This window comes from Lissotriton vulgaris, chromosome 12, assembly GCF_964263255.1.
Source record: "Lissotriton vulgaris chromosome 12, aLisVul1.2, whole genome shotgun sequence".
Lineage (NCBI taxonomy): Eukaryota > Metazoa > Chordata > Amphibia > Caudata > Salamandridae > Lissotriton > Lissotriton vulgaris.
The window spans coordinates 131,825,283-131,846,359 of NC_141700.1; the positions used below are offsets into that span (position 1 = coordinate 131,825,283).

General features: G+C 44.9%; 1 protein-coding gene across 2 annotated transcripts in view; it reads right to left on the bottom strand.

Annotated features, from left to right (window-relative positions):
- LOC147673637 (SMAD family member 4-like) overlaps positions 1-21,077 on the bottom strand; it is a 262,917-nt gene that overhangs the window by 89,161 nt on the left and 152,679 nt on the right. Inside the window, exons 3-7 of one of the 2 annotated variants that reach the window (XM_086947573.1) lie at positions 6,150-6,324; positions 3,324-3,344; positions 2,720-2,956; positions 2,314-2,472; positions 2,079-2,195 (exon numbers count right to left, since the gene is read on the bottom strand). In XM_086947573.1, the coding sequence (XP_086803699.1) occupies positions 2,079-2,195; positions 2,314-2,472; positions 2,720-2,956; positions 3,324-3,344; positions 6,150-6,324 (709 nt within the window). The remainder of the gene's footprint in view (positions 1-2,078; positions 2,196-2,313; positions 2,473-2,719; positions 2,957-3,323; positions 3,345-6,149; positions 6,325-21,077) is intronic. The other variant, XM_086947574.1, reaches the window with a different exon arrangement.

Here is a 21,077-nt window from a genome sequence, read left to right on the forward strand (position 1 = left end):
AATGTAACATTATCCACATGCAACGCTAGCAGAACAGATTCTCCTCTCCATCTGTAATTTAATGTATCATTTGGGCCATTTATATAGCTATATATAGGACACAGACTTGGCACACCCCTAAGACAATCAATGTTTCAAAGTTTATATGAGCTTTTTCCTCACTCCAATCACGAGCCTTTAATATTATTATGATGTAGAATCTTGTTGCGTTCTACCCAGTTCAAAATCATATTTGTAATTCATTTGCGGTGCGGGTTGTAAGAACGATCTGAAAGTGGAATGCACCTATAATTATTTGTCAGAAATTGATCTCTCATTTGAAAGTCAGCACTATTTGCCAGAAAAACACAGTCATTTAAATGCTTAGGTCAAAACTGGGAAACAGACTATATGATCATATTTGATCATATATTCTGGAATATATTATCTCTGGCTACACTTGACCAAGGAAAGTGATACCAATACATCATGTAGAATATCAAACCCAAAAGGTCCTCTAGTACATTATATACTCAAATTACCATATTCCAAAATTTACTTATGTGATACCTATGTACATGTTTAGGGGCTGCACTTTTTAAAATCATTCTTGTGCTCACCTTCCAAAATTGCAGTATGCTAAATAAACTGCTGATGTTGTATCAAGAAGTTTATTTTCCTAATAAAAGGGATCAAATCTCTGAATAATTCCAATGAATTTAAATACAGTATTTAGTCACAAGTTTTATCACAGACCAATAAATCTTTTCACCAAAGAATCGAAAAGATGCAAGTAGGTACTTGGAAAAAAATCAGCTTGAGGGACGGTGATGCGTATCGCCGCCCCTCAAGCTGATTTTTTCCCGAGCTGAGCAGTCTGCCAGGGCCGGTTTCTGTTCCCAGTCTGTCCCTGCCTTCAGTTGTGATACGTCGCCACTGCTATAGAAATAACTGTAACCTGGTCCTGATGATGGCCTAAACATTTCAACAGGCCGAACTGCCGTTGACTTTTACAGCGAAAACTTCGGCGCTATTGCTTCAAGGATACCCTTCTTGACTCCTTTTATATATATTATCATTCACTGTTTGGGTATCCCAACTATGTAAATCTCACCATCATTTGTTTTTTGTGCACCCCTTCCTGTCGCTGTACATACTTCCTCACGTGTCACTTGCGCCGTCACAACTTTTCACGAGCACTTGTGCACAGTATCCCACAGGTTACATGCCATTTAATGTAACGCAGTGCTAACCTCACATATGTTTGAATATATGAAATTAAATATGACAAATGAATGCATTTACTGAACTACATTCTATGTTGTCCAAACAAAAAAATTTTTTGTCTCCCTGGTTTCTCCTTCCGCTCCCAGCAATTATGCTACCTGTAAATTGACCTTTAATTAATACCCTTAGAGACATTGTCGCATGTTACAGATGTTCACCCTAGTCTCTATAGGGTTTATGGGCTACCTCCTATAGTCTGAAACTACTGTGATCTACTACTTAACAGTGTTCTTTTCGTTAACGTCCCTAAAAATCCTGGAAAAAGGCACCCAAAAAATCCTCAAGTGTCATTCCATAGGAGCCTTTTCCACTGCTGGCTGCTAAACACCGTAGCAGCAGTAAAGTTGAAATCTCCAAATTCTGAACTGTTGCCCACGGTGACATTTTTGGTTCATTTTTCGTTCTTCTTAGGAGTCAGACTAACTAATGATTCAACAGGATCTATCAAAATGCTCAGCAATATTATTATTCCGTCACATATATGCTTCTGAACCAGATAGCAGAAAATACATTCTGAAGATGGTGGATATGTTATAAGGCCTTGTGGCCTCCGGTCGATGTCATCACAAGGCAAAATGACTCTGCCTATGATAGACTCCCAAACAAGCCCAACAACTAAATGGTCGAAAAAATGCACTGCAGGTAAATCTTTGAAAAGTTCACTTTGTAAAAAATAAAAAGGAAAGAACACCTGACAGAGAGGGACAGGTGAGTGACAAAGATGGGTGAGGTGCTGATAAAGAGAGGTGGCAGAAAAAGATGCAGGGAAGGATGGAAGAAATAGGAGAAAAGATCACATATACTAGACATACAGAAGTGGTTGGGATGGTGGAGGGGAGGTTGTTGTTGTCCACGGTCATTCTGCTGCTGCGATCCTACACTGGGTGTGTACACAGCTGTGCTGCTGCCCGTCCAGGTCGCTGTGGCATCTAACACAATACACCCAGACACATTATATTAAATAATGAAATTATATTAAATGATTACTTGTCAAAGGCATAAAGAATCCCTGTGGATGAACAGCATCTCTTTCAATAAAGGACTCACTATGGTATGGCTGCTTTGACTGAGCTGGAAATCCATTCTGCTGAGGCGGCAGGTTGGGAATGGATGGTGGCGGTGTGGGGGCCATTGGCTGGTGAGGAGGAGCGATTTGCAGTAATCCTTCATTGTGCGTCCTTGAGGTCACCGGTCCTCCTACAGGACCTGGGAAATAAGAAAAAGGTGATCTGAAGTGTCAAGTCGCCAAAGGAACAAAATAGGATGGATATTAGTGAAATCTACAAAGTAAATATGATGTTTATTAAAATCCATTCCAAAATACTGATAGATGGTTGCAGAAGATGGACTCAAAGTAGAGGGCTGCATCTTGGAAATGGAGGAGAGAACAAACAAGTGGAAAATTTACAAGTTGTCCATTTCGCTATATCAATTTGTGGAGGAACGCACTTACCAGGAGGCGAGAGGGGTATGTTGGGATACAGATTCAAAGGGGTTCGGGGATGCTCTGGGAGCTGTAATGGAGGTAGAGGTTGTCTGTAGGAATCGGAGGGCACCATGATCCTCGGTGGGTGCTTTACAGATGGCACGTGCTCGCCAGGAGACCTGGACATCATGGAGGGCAACTCCAGATGCACACAGTCATGCATGTCATGTACAAACTCTTCTTTCACCAGGTGCGTTGGGGGACCTGCAGGGAGGACAGATTGCAAAGGCAAGTGTCAAGAACACTGAACACCCAGCACTAAAAAGTGGGTAAATAAAATAAATTTACAACCCATGGAGCTGGTCAACCTTCAGCCTAACAACTCCAACTTCATAGGACTTCCATACCCCCAATATGCTTGTCCATACGACAATCAGCAAGGAACCTCTCCACTCCTTGTGGTGCTTTTCACTTAGCTTTGATCACATCATACCCTCAAATCACGCTGCACCAGCATGTTCTGGCTATGGACCTCAACATCCCATGCACATGAGGACTTTTGGACTCATAGCTGCAGATTGGTACCTCAAACTCACTTCAGCCATCACTTACATCACACAGATTGACTCACCTGAGTTCTGAATATTCAAACCTGCAACATGAAAGAAAAACAACATTTAAGACACTCATGTTATTATGAGACTCTCTTGAGTAAGAGCATCATCACGAATTCTGGACACAATAAGCATGGCACAGATGTAACACCGTTCCATTTTGTGAGTCGCTAATTGGGATTTTTTGCGACTCGAAAATGTAATGTACAACAGTGTCTGAGACACTGTTTGCAATTCCCAAATAGGTTGCAAGGGACCTTCCTCATTAATATTCATGAGGCAGGTGTCAATTTGCGACCCATTGGAAATGGTCAGCACTCACAGAGAGGGTGGCTTGTTACGGTGAGCAGACCACCATGTCTGTGACTGCTTTTTTATTAAAGCAGTTTTTTTAATGTGGCTAGTTTTTCTTAAAGAAAAATGAAAAATTTGTTTCAGTTTTTAGGAGCAGGCAGTGGTCCGTAGGACCACTGGCTGCTCTTTAAAAATATCTGTGCCCACATTCGCTAAGCGGAAGGGGTTTCTTGGGGACCCCTTCCCATTTGCAAATGGTTTACACTAACTTTCCATTGGCAGTAAAATGCAAATGTTTTGCGACCACATTTTGACCACAAAAGATGCGTACATGGCACTGCGAGGCGCTCTTAGGAAGGAATGCCCTTGGCACGCTCCTTGCTAATATCGATTTGAAAACCCTATTTTGCGAGTCAGTAATAGGTTACTGACTCTCAAAATTGGATTTTACATGCCACAGATCTATTTAGCGGTCGCAAGTGGCCCGATTAGCCGTTTGCGAACTCGCAAAATGGTCATACATGTGGCCCGTGGTGACTCTATACCAATATATCACCTCAAGCAACTTGAAATCAACCGGCCTGCATTCCTTAACACTACCTAAACCACCCCGCTCTTGAAACTTGAAGGCCACCGAGGTTTGACCTCAAATGGCCTCACAATGTAAATTTGCTGATGGTAGTTTTCTATCTCCTTTTGTATGTTCTCTCGTGTACAGTATTTCAGATGCCTGGTTGTCTTTGCTTTTCTTACTTGCTAAACATCAGCACATTTTATATTTCAGGTCGTACCCTCATTATTTTATGAACCTTCATACAATTCATCTATTATCCTAAGTTGAAAATGTCATTCTTGGCTTTTCAAAATGTTACTCTCTGTTCTAATATATAAATAAATAAATTCACCATCCTATGCCATGAGATCCTTACTGCTGCTATGCAATGCATATAATATGCGGAAGCTTCCAGCAAAGGCTTTTTTCTGTCCTTACAGCTACCTAGACTGGGGATGCTTTGAATCCTGGCTGCCAGGTAAGAACAGAATACTGAAACATATCAATGTAGTTTAAGAAAAACTATCCTTTCTTCAACTCTTCAATTCTAAACGTTGTCATCTCCTTGACAGCACTTTTGTCATGGTACCTTTGACCAAATCATTTGACACTGTTGCATCCACCATTTTCAGTTTGTATCTAGGTCTCCCATTGGACTGTAAATGGAGTCTGAATATTTGTGACCTGCTACATCCAATAGTCAAGTGAACATCTAGTCATTTTAATTTATTAGATACACAGTGCTCTTAGGTTAAAAATAATAAAATCATTCAAGTATTTACATCAGATTCTGTAAGAGATTTGTGCAACCATGTTTGCCTCAAATGAGAAAATAATGAATAATGTGTCGTCTGGACATAATCTGATTTTTAAAAAAGAATATTGGATTTATTTCCTATAAAATGACAATGAGAAAATTACCTTAGAGTACAACCATTTGGAAATGCATGTAAATGCTTGAATGGTTAATATGTCTAACATACGAACATTATTTATCTGCAGTTGAATGGATTTTCTATTGGCTGATGGATGTAAGACTGAAGACCCCCAACTATCAAAGTTGGTTTCAATTTGAGTTATTGATACAGATTGTAAAATGTGACTCGTTATGGTGTTTGCTGCACAATATCTCGAGAAAGACCGTGTGGGCGAACATATTTAGCACTTTCCGTGAAAGGACTGGCCATGTCAAGAATTATATCCTGACATAAAGACTCTTTTCAACCTACAAATATTGTTTGCTTACTGACCAGCCTTGTAGCTGCACCAGAAACAAGCGCTCAGCGGTGGAAGGCCTCAGGGTAGCCATGCGCTATACAAATATAAATTCATTCATTCATCCATTCATAATGGAATTCTACCCAAATGGCAGCAAGAGACAAATGGGGTTACGAAACAATTATCACGGCCAAGGTTAGCGTTCCGCAGTGTGGAGTAGGAATGAAAAACTCGGCCCCACGTCAGTTTGCCCTCAGTGCGGAGTATGAACAGCCTTGGTTCCCTTTGTCGTCCCTGATGGGTAGAAATACACACTCGCGGCTTAGCCCCACTGTCTTCTCCCAGCTGTGGGTGAAAGCCATGCTTACCACCTCAGCCATCAAGGCCCTGGTTTAGTCTGGTGAATGCGGGACACCGGCAACAAAATGGTGGCTGTCCTGCCTGCCCTATGTAGAGAGTGTTAATATCTATATATTCTAACCAGGGGGGCACGGATTGGCTGCTTTCTTGACAGCTGGCCAGTATTCCTCAAACTCTAAATCAGATCCCAAGTTATTCATGGGTGTGAACACAGCCCGGGCGCTAGGCCTTGCTTAGTGGCACTGACGGGGAAGGGTGCTTCCTGTGGCAGTGTGTCTCACAACTGGAAAGAAACATAGGGTTGTAACTAGTTGGTAGAATACAAGTACACTCATTGTAGTGTTTATACTAATGTTAATGCGCAATGCAAAACAACAGTAAAGGGTCCATTAGAGCACTTTCTGGCGGAATCACTTACCAATGCCAGGCGACACCACCCTCTCGTAGTGGAAGGGGTTCACGCACACGCTGTCGTACTTCAGGTCGAAGGCGAACTGGCAGAACTTGACGTGCTTCAGCTCGTTCTTGTGGAGGTCGGGCCAGCGCCAGAGGCGGGCGTAAATGACGTGCGGGAAACCCTTGCGGCCGGCAACCTGAGAAAGAGCGACATAAGGAAAATGACCGATGAGCACACTGGGGATTATTTGATATACCTGCCAAAACGAGATTCAGCCGTACATGTGAATCACGGGGCACACAGGTACACGAAGAAACATCTGCATAAAATACTGTGGCAGAGGCGACGGCCCAAAGACGTAACAGCAGCCCCGTGCAGTGCAGGCTTCCGAACCCCCATTCAGCCCAAGACCAATGAATATTCATTGAGATTCGGGAGGGTCAGGGGCCGCTCTTCATATTTTGCAGAGGGCCCCATTATTTTGTGTTGCACACAACAAACTGTAAATACCTGTAAATTAACTGTACAAATACTTCAGAATATATCAGAATTGGGAAAGCACAAATTTAGCACTTTTTTGTAATTCTGAAGTTTGGTGGAAACAAATATTTTATTTGGATTAAAACAAATCAATACAATAGGTGATGCTGATTTTGACACACTATTGTTTGTGCACTCTATAGTTTTATCAGTAAAATCGCACACCTGTTCAAATGTAACGATCATTTCTATCCCCGGGGTGGGGAACTCCATTCCGCCAGTGACGTTTGCAGAGTGTTGCCAACTCAGCGCTACGTTGAGAATGCGGAGTTCAGGCAAAACTCCGACTCTGGGGCGGAGTGGAGTTAGCCCCTTAGCCCATGCGCCACGGCCCAAAATAAAAATAAAAAAACACTTACCTGCTCTCTGGCGTCTCCGGGCTGCCCTCCCTTTGCAGTCCACACAAGACGCAAATCGTAGGGGTTTGCAACTGGCGACGAGGATGGTGGCGAGGAAGAGACACCACGGCAAGGAGGAGGGCAGCCCTAAGACGCCAGAGAACAGGTGTTTTTTCTTTCCTTTTTTTGTTAAATTGGGGGTGGGACTAGGATGGAGCGGAGTGCCACTCCACCCACCCTTAATCATTTCAATTAAAAATGTGTTTGCTGTAATGGCAGTGTGCTACTACACCATTCATACTCCACTCTACGCAACTCCAATCTAAAACACACTATTCCACGTTGCTTTGCACAGCTCCACTCCATGCCATTCTACGAAACACCTTCTATGCTAGTCTACACCACGCGATTCCACTCTACAACACTTACTCCACACCAATCCACAAAACTACTCCACTCTACGCCACTCCACAATACTCTACTCTACAATACTTGCTCCTTGCCAAGCCACTAAACTCCACTCCACTCTGCTATACAACAGTCCACGCCACTCCATTTAACGGCACTCTATGCCACTTTACTCCACTCTATTCTATACACTCTACGCCACTCCATTGTACGACACTCTACTCCACGACACTTCATTCTATGCCATTCCACTTTATGGCAGTGCACTCCACTCTACACCCCTTCACTATACAACACTCTACACCACTTCATTCAACACAACTTTATGCCACTCCACACGTTACTCTACTCCCCTCTACAACACTCCACTTAAGGACAATGAGCCACTCTATGCCACTCGTTTCTACTCTACTCTACGATACTCCACCTTAACCCACTCTATGCCATTTCAAGCTACACCACTCTACTCCACGCCACTCTTCTCCACTCTATGCCACTCCATTCCTGCCACTCTCCTCTACTCCACTAACATTTAGCCATGCTGAACGGCAGCCACGCTGGTGTGCAACATGGCTAAAACATATTGGCAAAGCCAATAGCACTAGCATAAGCGAGACCTATTGGCTTTGCCAATTCTTGTTCTCCAGTGCTGTGAGAAAAGTGTTGACATTTTCCAGCTGGTAACAGCAGGTTAAAAATCTCATCCTGAGGCCCATTTGAGGGCACAATTTTGGGCTGAATGTGGATGATCAGGGCAGACATGAGCCTGTTCTTGGATGGTCTCTCTGCTCCAACGGTGCTGCTGCAGAAGTTGGGTGGGAGCCGGGCTGCAATCCTTCCTGCAGCCCCTGTCTCTGTAGCTGAAACAGAGAGCCCTATGTCTCCAAACCTTGAATTATTAGATCCGAAGAATAAGGATTTGATAACTTGCGGCTATGAGACACCTGGGCATTCATGATTATCAGTGGCAGAATTCTTCCCATAGTTTACACTCAGGGTGAAAACCTGCTGTTCCTAACAAAGGCCCAAGTTCAATCTTGTTCAGTTAAATCTATCTTTACTGCAAAATTGACAACAGAATTCAAAATCTATTAGGACACCATCTGACCTTCCCCTTGAAATTCCTCTACCTTAAATATGCAACTGCACCCCTCTCCATCTAAGAACATCAGATCCAACTTTAACAATGTAGATCTTGAAATGGTCAAAGGAACCAAAAGCTGCATATTGTATTTGTTTTGTGAATGCTTGTTTCCATATATTTTTGGGTGTGTTTTGCTGTTCAAATCATAGAAATTGCTTAGGCTGGGATCCCTGGATTCCAATATTGACTCAGTGGGGGTCCCCGGATTCAAATCATGATTCAGTGGAGATCCCTGGATTCCAGTAATGAATAAGTGGGGTCCAAGGAAATCAAAACGTTACGAACCACTACTTTTGGCCATCACATTAATTTTCTTTGATTTGTTGGGGGTGTAGGAGAGCACTCTTTTTGGCATGATTATCCCCCACTTTTTGCCTGACACTGAATGCAAATTTGACTGACTGTCACTGAGTTCCTGATAATCAGGTTCCCAGTGCCTGATTTATTTCCCAAAACAGTACCTTTGTTTCCACAATTGCCATACCTCTGGCACACATGTAAGCCCCTTGTAAAAGGTACTGCGGGTACCACGGACACTGTGACCAGAGAGGGTCTCTAAGGGCTTTAGAATGTATTGTGTGACCCTAAGGGACCCCTCACCAAACACATGCACACTGCCACTGCAGCCTGGGTGTTTTGGTACAGCTAAAAGTGAAGAGTCGACCTTGCACACATCTCTGTGAGCAAGACCTGCCAGCACTGCCAGAGGCATAGATAGACCACCCCTACAGCAGATCTTACAGTCCTGAGGCTGGGTGCACTACACATCCGGTGAGGGCATAACTGAATGAGCAGATATGCCCAATAGTGTCTAAGTCCATTCTTAGGCATTATAATTGCATGTGAAGCAATACAGAGCACATGGGCTGAGAGCTTGTCAATACGAGTTCCACAGCTCCATGATGAAATCCCAAGATGTTTGATACCAACATATTAATGAGCCCACGCTAATGCCAGTGTTGGATTCATTAATAAATGCACTCAGAGGGAACCTCAGAGATGCCCCCTGAAAACCTACCTAACTGATAGTGTGCAGCTGACTGGTCTGCACCAGCCTGCCACTTCCAGACATGTTTCTGACTCCTTGAGGCGGGAGCCTTGTGCTCTTGTGGGTTAAAAGCAAAGCCTGCTCTGAGTGGAGGTACTTCACACCTACCCCCAAGCTGGAACAGCATTCAAGGGATGTGAGCCTCAAACGCTTCCTTCCCTTTGTTATGCTAGCCAAGGCCTCTCCAGCTACTGGAAAAGCCCGCCCTCTCACCAAGCTCCACTTTTGGCAGCAAGGTCAGCGGGAAAATTAGTAATTAGGAGAGATGTGCCCCCTCTCAGCCAGGACCACCCCTAAGGTGTCCTGAGCTCAAGTGACCCCCTCCTTTGGAAATCCTCCTTATTGGTTGTGAGGATTTTAGCCAATAAGATTAGGGTTATGCTCCCTGCCCAAAGGGAGTGGGCATACAAGGAGTGTAGTCACCCGAAAGGTAAGTAGCCCATTGGCTACTACCTGCTGTACCTGGAATGCCCCTAAATGCAGTATTTAGCGGCACCACTGAACCTTGTCCCGCAGATTTCTGGTGACCTACAGAAGAAGAAGGACCGAAGAGCTGTGCAGCAGTGAAGACTCTCGATAACAACTGTTCCCTGCCCTCGAAGAAACCTGTTCCAAAAGGCAACTCGTCCATCAGGACCAGCAACCTCTAAAACCCTGGGAGGACTGCCTGCCTTCCCTAAAGATCAAGAACTCCAGAGGACAGGGGCCCTGTCCACAAAGAACCCCTCAAGAAGAGCTCCAGTGACCTGCTGAAAAGCACAACCAGACCCCCGTACCGACCTCTGCACCTGACGCCTCCGGCCCGGGTCCAAGTGGTCCACCTGTCTTAAGAAGGTTCCTCAGCCGTCCTGAGCTCAAGTCCACCCCAAAGTGACCTCTCCTGGACTTCACCTGCAGCCTCAACACAAAGGACCCCCTAACCACGACCGGTTCTGGTAAGAATCTTCCGACCTCAAAGGACACCCTGCACCCACAGCCTCCAGGCCTTGGGGAGCCGGATCGACGGAGCCCAGGTGCCCTTTAACATCCCAACTTACCTCCACAGCGACCGGTTCTCTTTGTCCTGCCTCCTGGTCCGAGCCTGCAGACTTTGTTCTAAATCTTCACTCTACATTGCTTTGCATTGGGTGCCTCACACTACGCTATGTTGGCACTCTTCACCTGGCCGCCTCTGTGGTTCTGAGGGTGTGTATGTGGTGCTGCCTTGTGGCCCCCCAGTGCTGGTCCTAACCTCCAGAGATTGAACCACAACTCTCGATTTTACTCACCTGCAACAGGCACCTCTTTGCGTGCCTCTAGTCCCCCTTGACTAACATTGGGCCCCAGTAACTGAATTTGACCTCTGCACCCGACCGCCCGAGTGCCGCTGGTGGTGCCGTCTCTAACCCTTGCCCAGTGTTGGCATTAAAACCCGAACACTGGATTTGTAAGTCATGTACTGACATGTGAAATTACATTGTTTTTCCTCCATAGTGTTTGATAAAAGCAGTGTCCACTTTTTATACTTAAAAACTTTGAGTTTACAAAACGTATTTTACTGCAACAAAGTATCTTTGGTGCTAAGTAATAAACATACAAAAAGTAATATTTTTTACAATAACCTGGTCCTGAATGTAGTCATTGACTGTGTGTAATCATTTCTTTCTTACATGGGAGATGAGTTGGCCTAACAGCTAGTGCGGTCGACCTCGAACCTGGGGAACTGGATTTGAGTCTCGGCAATGATGCTGAACATCCTGTGATTCTGGGCAAATCACTTAATCTCCCCGTACCTAACAAAAATGAATGTGTGTCCTCATGTAACGTAACTGGTGCTATAAAGTGCTCTGATACCGGATTAGGGTCAAGTTTGCGCTATATAAAACGCTGCAAAGAAAGAAATGTGTGCAACAAATGCTTAACACAGTCCTCTGATAAGCCTAACTGCTCAACCACACTTCGACCACACTACCACAAATGAGAGCATCAAGCATTGTCTACTTTAGCCTCTGGGGATCCGCTGGACTCTGTGCAATACCTTACTTTGGTAAATTATATACAGGGCCAGCTTCCTACAAACACCTGGGTTCAAATTGAGCAAACCCGATCTATGATTCTCTCAATCATAACATTCTGGTATTGTCAACAATGGTTGGAACATTCTACACTGCCTGCAGTGAAACAACACCTTTCTCTCCTATCCGAAGACATTATCTTGACAGATTTTATTATGGGTCCAAAATCTCTGCGTTCTAAAATATTTATTTGTGGTACCTATAAAGAAATTTAGAAATTATCCCAAATGGAAGCTGCCACAAGTTAATGAAAATGATCTTAGTCAATTTGTCTTAAAGTGCTTGCTGTTGTTGATACTAGTATTATTTTGCTGTTGTCTAGTATTCACAATTTAAATAACATTGTGTCTTCTGTTGTTTATATTATGCAAAGTGACCCATCAACCTTGTATCATGGCAAAGTCAGCTTAGATCTATCATGCAATTTGGCTGGACACTCAAACACTTACAAATGGGAGTGTACCATGACATTATCTGAATTGCAGTAGTTTATTTTTGCCTTTTAATTTAACTCACAAACAACAACTGATGGCATTGAAGACGCAAACTACACAATGCTGCACTTAGAGAAGTTAGAATAACTTCCATTCACTACAGCTGAAACATCTTCAGCTGGGTGGTTAATACATGGCGTTATCTCTTTACCTATTTCAACATTTCAATTCACTGCTTCCATGAAACATTTTCCTTTTGGTGGATATGAACTCCTCAGAGGCAGCTTCATTCATGAGTTGTGGTCACTTCCTTTCTCCTATCATGAACATGCCAATAAGACGTTTTCCTAACTGGGGAGCAACGTGACTTCTCTGTTGGGCATTCACTTGTTTGCAAACATGTTAAAATCCAGAGTGCATTTAACCCCTTGGGCGCGGCCGCGATTCTGCGCGGCACTTCTACAGAGTGGGCGGGATCCTGACGGCGCCTAGACGTCATCAGCACACGCCCACCGTGTTGCATGACGGACGGGGGCCGTCATAAGCATGGAAGGGGTTAATGTATCAGCACTGAATATAGCCTTTTATTTCAAAGGAACACCAATTCCCGCATTACTTCCACTTTTTATGGTCCTTTCAAATGGAAGTTATTTATTGCTTAGCAATCGAGATTGTTGCGGTATGCGAGCAGGAGTTTCCAATATCTTGTCCATGTCCCAGCTCGTCCATTGTTGCAACAACATCCTATTCCCCCCATGCATGGAATTGTAGATAGCTCTTTGTGGCTTTCTATTCCAGCTTTGAAGGCAGATTTCAATAAGCTAAAGAGACTCACAGCACTATTGTTTCAAAAAGAGGTAGCTCTCACATCTGCTTGCAAAATCTTTGAATTGCAGGTGGCTAGAACTTCTAGCAAAATACAGTCATTGTTAAATACCAATCTTCCGCTGCATTTCGGTGAAGTAGTGCAGTGAATTTTTAATGCCTCTAATAGGGCAGGTCTCACACACTTTTTTTTAAAGCTGTTAGCTCCAGCCTTGTCAATTTCTTCCAAACTGTCTTTGGAATAATACCGGCATTTATTAATTCCTTTTTAGGTCTCGCCCTGGAATTCGCATCCGAAGGATGCGTCCAGGGTGGAGACTTATAGCTATCGGACACGGGGGAATGGAGGACAAGAAACTGTCACGAGCTTTAGAAGCAGATTTGGGTGCGCGAACGCGCACGTTCTGTCCTGCGCCGCGCCGTGCACTTCCCTCCCATACTTTCAGCAAGTCAGCCTAACGCGCATGCATGCACACGCACACGCACTTACACAGACACGCAGGCACCCAGACGGGCAACCCCCACAGTCACACACACACACGCATACACACAGACTCCAAGACACATACACACACACACACACACGCACGCTCACACACATACACAGCCAGCCGCCGCACGCGCGCGCGCGCACACACATGCCCCTGCCCTCGCAGCCCAGCAACAAGGCAAAGCCCCACTCACCGGCTTCCTTGGTGCAGCGGCTCTCACCGGCACCAGGACTCTTCCTCCCTTCTTCGGCACCGGGGCGCAGGGTAGGCTCCTGCCTGCTCCGGTGCTCCAAACAATCGCGGCTCTTCCGTGGGAGGCGGGGTAGGCTCCCGCCCTCCTACTTCCTGTTTCCGGTTGTCCCGCCCGGCCTGCCTGACTTCCTGGTCGCAGGCCGGCGGCGGACTGCAGCACGAGCTAAAGTTGCAAGTGAATCTCCAGTACTCTCTCAACTGCTTGTTAATTTTATAGTGACTTCTTGCAGAGGCGCCTGGTGTGTTCTGATTTTGTGTTTTATTTTATTTTTCAAATTTTTTTAAATCGTTGACTACGCGTGGCCATGAGCACATTTTTCCAGTTGCCGAACCGCTCCGTGGTGGCCGTCTTCTTCCTCTTCTCGCTCTCCTCGTCCTTCCTGTACTTCATCTACGTCGCACCTGGAATAGGTAAGACTGTTATCCATGCCTTGTTGTTGTGCTTGTATTCAGTTAAGAAGTGTCTTTTTTTAGGGCGACTGTGTGACAGGATCCGGCACCCCCTTCGATCGGAGAGCCGAAGTCAGACCCCAGAAGGCAGCACATTTTAAATACTTTTGGGGAACAAAATGCCCTGCACTCCAACTGAGTATGATATGGATTTAGCCGATGTAAAGACAGAGAGCAAGCAGCCCTCTAGGCGCTATGTTAGGAGTGGAAATGTGTAGACCGGTGGGAGTTTCAATCTCCTCTGCTGTTACTTTCACAGAATGCTCTGCCGAAGGGTGTTTTTTGTAGCAGGGGTGAACTATGCAAACAATGACAGGTCCAGGGCTGCCTTCAGACATGGGAAGCACTTGAAATATATGGTTTTTTTTTTTTTTTTCTTAGAAGAACCGGTTGATGGTTGTGCTTCTCTTACCACCCACCCATCCCATGGTATGTTTTTGTCATATCCCTGGTGAGATCTGTGGGGGCCCCATCACATTCTGCAGGGGCCCCATCATTTTGTGTTACGTCACTGGAGGTGTACCGTGATACCTGCACGCAGTAAGATGTGGTAACAAGTTATCTTGCTCATTTCCTCCACGTCTTATTGTCACTTAGCGCCCCGAGGCGGATTTGGTACTTTTGCACGCTATACTAGCACACCGGGTAACGTAACATCAGATTGCCCCTTCTCCCTAATAATTTATTATTCATTTTTTTTCCTTTCCCCGAAGCCTGCTTCTCCTTGCCTGTTTATCCATTCACGTTTTGACACGACCTTTATATTCCTATAAGCGCTATACAAGGCGAGCTCTGTAGTGACAGTGGGAAGCCAGCGAGGCAACTTTTAAGCCCCTTCATATGGGCCAGCACGTTCATTTCGAGTACAGACCTTTCGTCTTTGACTCGACAATGCGGAGAGGGGGCATGTTTGGGACCCCGAATAGGGCATCCCAGGGTAATTCAAGTAAAAAGCATTGAGAAGACTGCAGTGTCACGTTTTGTTCTGTAATGTGTGACATGTAATGACTATGCATTATTTTGACATTTGCACTTAATACCCAAAGTCGAAACTAGCGATTTATGAAACTGATTAATTCATAAAAATAAAACATAGTACGGCTATTTTGAATGCTCGGCGTGGTCCGTGACGAACAGCGAGTTGTGTGCGGAAGAGCAGTGTCATTTTACTCTCGCTGGTTTCACTAGCCGCCGGCACCTGCTTCAGAGACACCAGCAAACAGCCCCTCGGGCAGCATTCCGCACGCGGCACTCTTCCTCCCCTCTGGGGTAATTCAAGTGGGGTAGGGGGGCGGCGCAGAGGCCTGAGTCACTGCATTTTATTTGAGCCCGGCGGCAGACAGTGACTTCATGCTTGGGGCGACTGTTTCAATTGTGACTGGCAGCCACAATTGGACATGAATTACACCCTCCATTAAAGGCTGAGAGGTGGCATTAACTGCGCTTGCCTTGCACGTGCTCTGACCGCATGGGTTCCGCTGCCTTAGGCAAAGTGACGTCTGCCCTTGTTCCCTGACATTTGGCTGATTGTGGTGGCAGTCTGGCGCCCCCTACCGGTGGGGCAGGAACGCTGGCCCTTTGTCACCCCTCTAGCGCTGCTTCCTCCGTGCTCTCTCTAGCCTGAAGCATCCAGAGGTGGGGGACACAACGTGCTCTGGAGAACAATTTCTGACTCCCCGCATTTCCCGTAGGACTGTACCTAGGAATAGTCTGAGACAGAATTACTCGATAAGATCCCTCGTCACCGGATCATCACCGTTTTCACTCTGGGGGTTTTGCAATACCCGAGGGCTCCCTTCCAGCCGTTGTCCTGGTGCAGTGCTGTTGTTCTGTTTGTTTACCAGACGACAGTGCACCGTGAGAATAGCTTCCAGGGTTGCAGCCCCGATGTCACCAGGCACGTGGCCCCCCTGGCATCGGTTCGGTTGAAGGGCATCCCTCGGGCGTGTGGCCTAGGGGTACCTTTTGTCTTCTAGCTTTCATCTGTGTTTTGTGTCTGTTTCTTTCACGGTCTGTGCTTGTTCAGATGTGTAACAGCTGACATTTATATGTTTTCCTGGTTTTCATTGCTTGATTTTGGTTGCGAGAAAGTGTCACTCATAGTTGTTGAAATGTAACACACAATTACACTGAATTTATGAAAATGTCACACATGGGAATCAGAAACTTTGGCAGCTATGCGCTCTTCACTGGGGAAGGAAGGGTTAGGTCCTCGCGCACCTTTTGCCCTACTTTTGGAGTGCGATATGCCACAGCATCACTCAGCGCCACCACAGCATCAATCTGTGCAACCATTCAACAACAACTGATTCAAATATGTTCTCTCAATGTTTCAAGCTTTATTACAGACGTCACAAAAAGATGTTAATATTTCACTTCAGTTCTTTGATTTTGGTCACAATAAAATACAATGAACATAATCTTTACAAAATTTTAAGCTATTTCCATTATAAATTACAATAATTTTTATTTAAGTATTCATTATTAAAAAAAAATAAAAGCCATTGTTATTTGTAATATCAATACATCTAAGTCACGTAAATACAAAACATGTTGCATTACAAATGGTATAGGTGTCACATTTGCAAAAGTTAAAAGCATTGGCATTGTAAATGACAAAGCTATTAATTTCGCTATTTTCAAAACCAACACATAAATAAAATATTAGTCATTTACAATACCAATAGCGCAAACTTTCCTAATGCGAGACCTATTGCATTGCAGATGCTTGTTTCCAGTGTATTCAGGTGATTTCTGTTACTTTTATTCCTCATTTGCGTCATTCTCATCCTATATCTGCTTTACCGCAATGGATGTTCCTTTTGCAAGCCCACCGGAACTACAACCGCTACAACCGTTTTCCAATTATAATTTTAATGAATTGCGCTTTGAGTTTTTTAATCTTTTTTGATTACATTTATATTTTCAGTGCTTTGTTGTGCTATTATTTTGGCCAAAGAGGGGTGTTGTATGTTTCTCACATGGCCCAGTGTTGTTTACCCTAAGCTAGCCAAATCATGCACGATATAGGCAGCTTTGCTTTTGCACACGTTACTGAAGAATCATGCTTGTCTTTGTGCCACATTATACTTTCACCTGGAACAAGCACATGTTTTTGTATTTTATTATTTTTCTGTGATTTAGTCAGAACAGCCTAGGCAAGGTCAAACAATACTGCCCCTTGTTATTGTCTCTGGACAGACACTAGTACCTAGACATAATAAAGGAATGAAGCTGCTGTTTTTGAATACACACATCTTGCCAAATAACTGAGGATAGGGGTTTGGAAAAAACAGACACAGAGCGAAGGTCCTGGGGCTATAAAGAGCTGTATCAGCCGAGATGTAGATCATCCACCCGTGCATGCTAAGGTACGGGGTCCGCCACAAAACCCAGAGATCTATAATATACAACCACTTCGCTTCAGTAGTACGGGAGGGGTTAGGCAGATCTGTCAGATAACATGACAGGGATTTACATGGTGCAAGTAAGCCATGTTAACTCCTTTACAGGGGAGTCCTGAAGTTGATACCCCTGAACCTTTTCCACAACGTTCAACAATCAGAGCACCTCTCTTCAAAGAAACATATTCCAGTCATGGTGGGTCGTTTGAGCAATGCCCCCTGCCGCATGTGAGGGTGGTGAGCCCGGGGCTATTTTGTCATGTTTCGGCCTGAATAAACAACATGCCCAAAAGCTGTAAACTTTTAGCCAGGAAGTAGCCAGCTGACTAAAGAGTATGCTTTTTATTTTCTGCTAATTTTCGAGGAGAAGAGGGTCTAAGGGCCAGATGCATCAAAGGGCTTTGCCCATTCTGAGTCTATGGGAAAATGTGTTGATGCATAAGGCCCTATATGTAAATGAAGGATTCCTTATTATGTTCAGCCAATATGGTGTCAAGGGGATGCAGGGAAAATAACAGCCCAGCCCCGAGCCCCCGAGCCCCCCCCCCCCCCCCCACACGCATTATTCAACCTGAACTAGCTGCAGCAGAAGACCTTTTAAAAAAGTGAATGTTTCAATGTAAACATCTTTCACTCCAGGTTTCTTCTCACGGTTTCTGCATTTTTCAGTCTGTACCAGTAAACACAGTGTGTTTTTTTAAGTGTCGTTGTCAGTAGCAATTCAACCGTCATCCCCCAGGTCGCCTTCTGGCTACTGAGCCCACAGGCAGTAAAAAGAGTTTAAAGATGACGACTCTGAACTGCGCAATGAGGACTTATACCCGACGTCACTGACATCCAGAAATAAAACTTAATTTCGAGAATACTTCTAGATCCAACCACTAGATGGCGAAACAATGCACAGCATGAACGCTTCCAATAGCTTCCATCCTGGCAAAGGTACATCCATCCTAACAGCAATACAAGGGAATGAATATATGCTTCTGCTACCGTGGGGATGTTTTCTTATATAAGGTCATTGCAAAGGCATATGTATAGCTGAAAGACCACCTCACAGAACCATGCGCACGTGCCCCAGCAGGGGGTAAACACGTGCAGCATCACTGTAGGGGATACACCTTTTTCTGCAGCAGAAAGAATATGGCAGGCTGCTGCTTGACAACATCTGTGGCAGCAGACTGTGGGGGGCACTTCTGTTGTATAGGTATGCGCGGCTGTAGCGCCAACGCATGGAGAGACATCCCACAATGCAGAACGTAACACCACTTGCGACGCCGTTTCAGGAGAAAGATATTTTTACACTGTAGACTTGTATCTTTGATCTGTAACAGCCAAATGTGCTAACATTGCAAAAAGTAGCATCCCTCTGCGACACCATTGCAGGGGAATGGTACTGATGCTGCGGAGTTATATGTACCTGTAACACCAACGCAGGGAGAAATAAGGTCACCCTGTAGAATTTAAAACCACATGCAACACCGCTACAGGATAAAAGCCCTTACACCAATGAGTGATATGTAACTAAAATACCAATGCTTACTCTGCAGAATGTAACAGCACTTGTAACATCATTTCAGGAGAAATGTACATTTACCACAGAGTTCTATATGTACCTATGTAACTTGCGCCGGGGGCATCTATGTAAGTACACTATGAAGAGGCTATATATTACCTCTGAAAGGCCACACATGTACATGCAGCACCATACATTCAGGACATAGCTAAAAGAGCACCTGTAATATCACTGAACATGCCTCGCACTGCAGCTGCAATGCGAAACTACAGTTCCAGACTTCTGCCTGGGGGTAGTTGTACCGCAGAGGACACACACTAGTAACACCACTGCAGGGGGGTATTGGTCTGTAACATCATGTAGGGGACATGTATTTCTAATACCAGTAAAGGGACATATGTACATCGATACGAGTAATGTATGTGGCTGTAACAGGAAGGCAGACGTATGTACTTCTGCCGTAGTATGAAAAGGTATGTTTAATGTAAAGGGGGTGGTTATGTACATCGTGCAATACTGTGGAGATATATGTCTTATGGTGCCCCTAGAGGAGGGTGAATACTACTATCACACTGCAGACAGACACGTGCTTCTGCTGACAGGGGGTACATGTGTCTCCAGCATCACTGAAAGAGGAAATGCAGTTCAGCTGCCGGATCTGAACCTCCACCGCATTCCCAGAATAAAACAGTTTTCAGGGATGTGTCTTTGAAACATACCCGTGCTTCAAGGGGTTATGTACCTGCATTATCTCTGCAGGGCGCTCTATATTTTTATGCAAAAAGAACAATTGATGGACAGAATGCTGCACACTGTCGTACATTCACCCCAGTACAGAGATCTGGGCCTAAATCCATTGTTTTTTTGCTCCCCATGCCATTTCAGTTTAGACCCAGCCATATGCAAAGCAGTCGTGACCCTGTTCCCTATGGGAACAGTCCAGCCCGAACTGCCAGGCCAGATCCTCCCTGGACTGGAAACAAGCATCCTAGGACCGGTTTTGGGCTTTCACACCTCATCAGCCAGGCTAGCTTGACTCCATTGGCATGGAGAGCATGAGCTGAGCATACCCACCCTCCCACTCGGGGTGACGAATGCAAAAAGAACAATGAATGGACAAGATGCTGAACAATGTCAAACATTCACCCCAGTACAGACATCTGGGCCTAAATCCATTGTTTCTTTGCTCCCCATGCCATTCCAGTTTAGACCAGCCATATGCAAATCAGTCTTGACCCTGTTCCCCATGGGAACAGTCCAGCCCGAACTGCCCATGAGGAACAGGGTCAAGAGTGATTTGCATATGACTGGAACCAAACCGGAGTGGCAAGGTGAGCAAAAAAACGATGAATTAAACCCAGATCTCTTGACTGGGGGTGAATGTTTGCATTGTCCAGCATTCCGTCCATCAATTGTTTCGTTTGCATTTGTCACCCTAAGTGGGAAGAGTATGCCCAGGCGTGTGTCCTGTGCTCACTGCGCCACTGGATTTAAACTAGCCTGGCTGATGAGGGGCGTTACCCCGAAACGGGTCCCAGGATGCTTGTTTCCTTTCCAGGGAGGACCTGGCTTTGAAGTTCGGGCCGGACTGTTTCCATGAGGAAAAGGGTCAAGACTGATTTGCATATGGCTGGGTCCAAATAGGGTACGTGGTGAGTGGTGAGCAAAAGAACGATGAATATTTGCATTGTTCACCATTCCGTCCATCAATTGATCCTTTTGCTTTCATATATTTTTTAAGCACCTATAACGACAGGGCAGAGTAATCGTTTAAACAGGTAATTTAATTGACAAATGAGATTATGATTAAAAAACAAAGTTCTACTTAATGTGACAAGGAAAAGTCAGAGGAAACTGCCAGTCCCAAGCGTTAGAGCACCTGTACCAGCTATGCAAGGACGTGTCATTCTTAATAATACTACAAGTATAACATCAGGGGAAAGGAGTTGGCCTAACGGCTAGGGCGGTTGACCTCGAATCTGGGGAACAGGGTTCAGGGCACAAGTCCTAAACAAGCATTGGAAATGCAATAGGTCTCGCATTAGGAA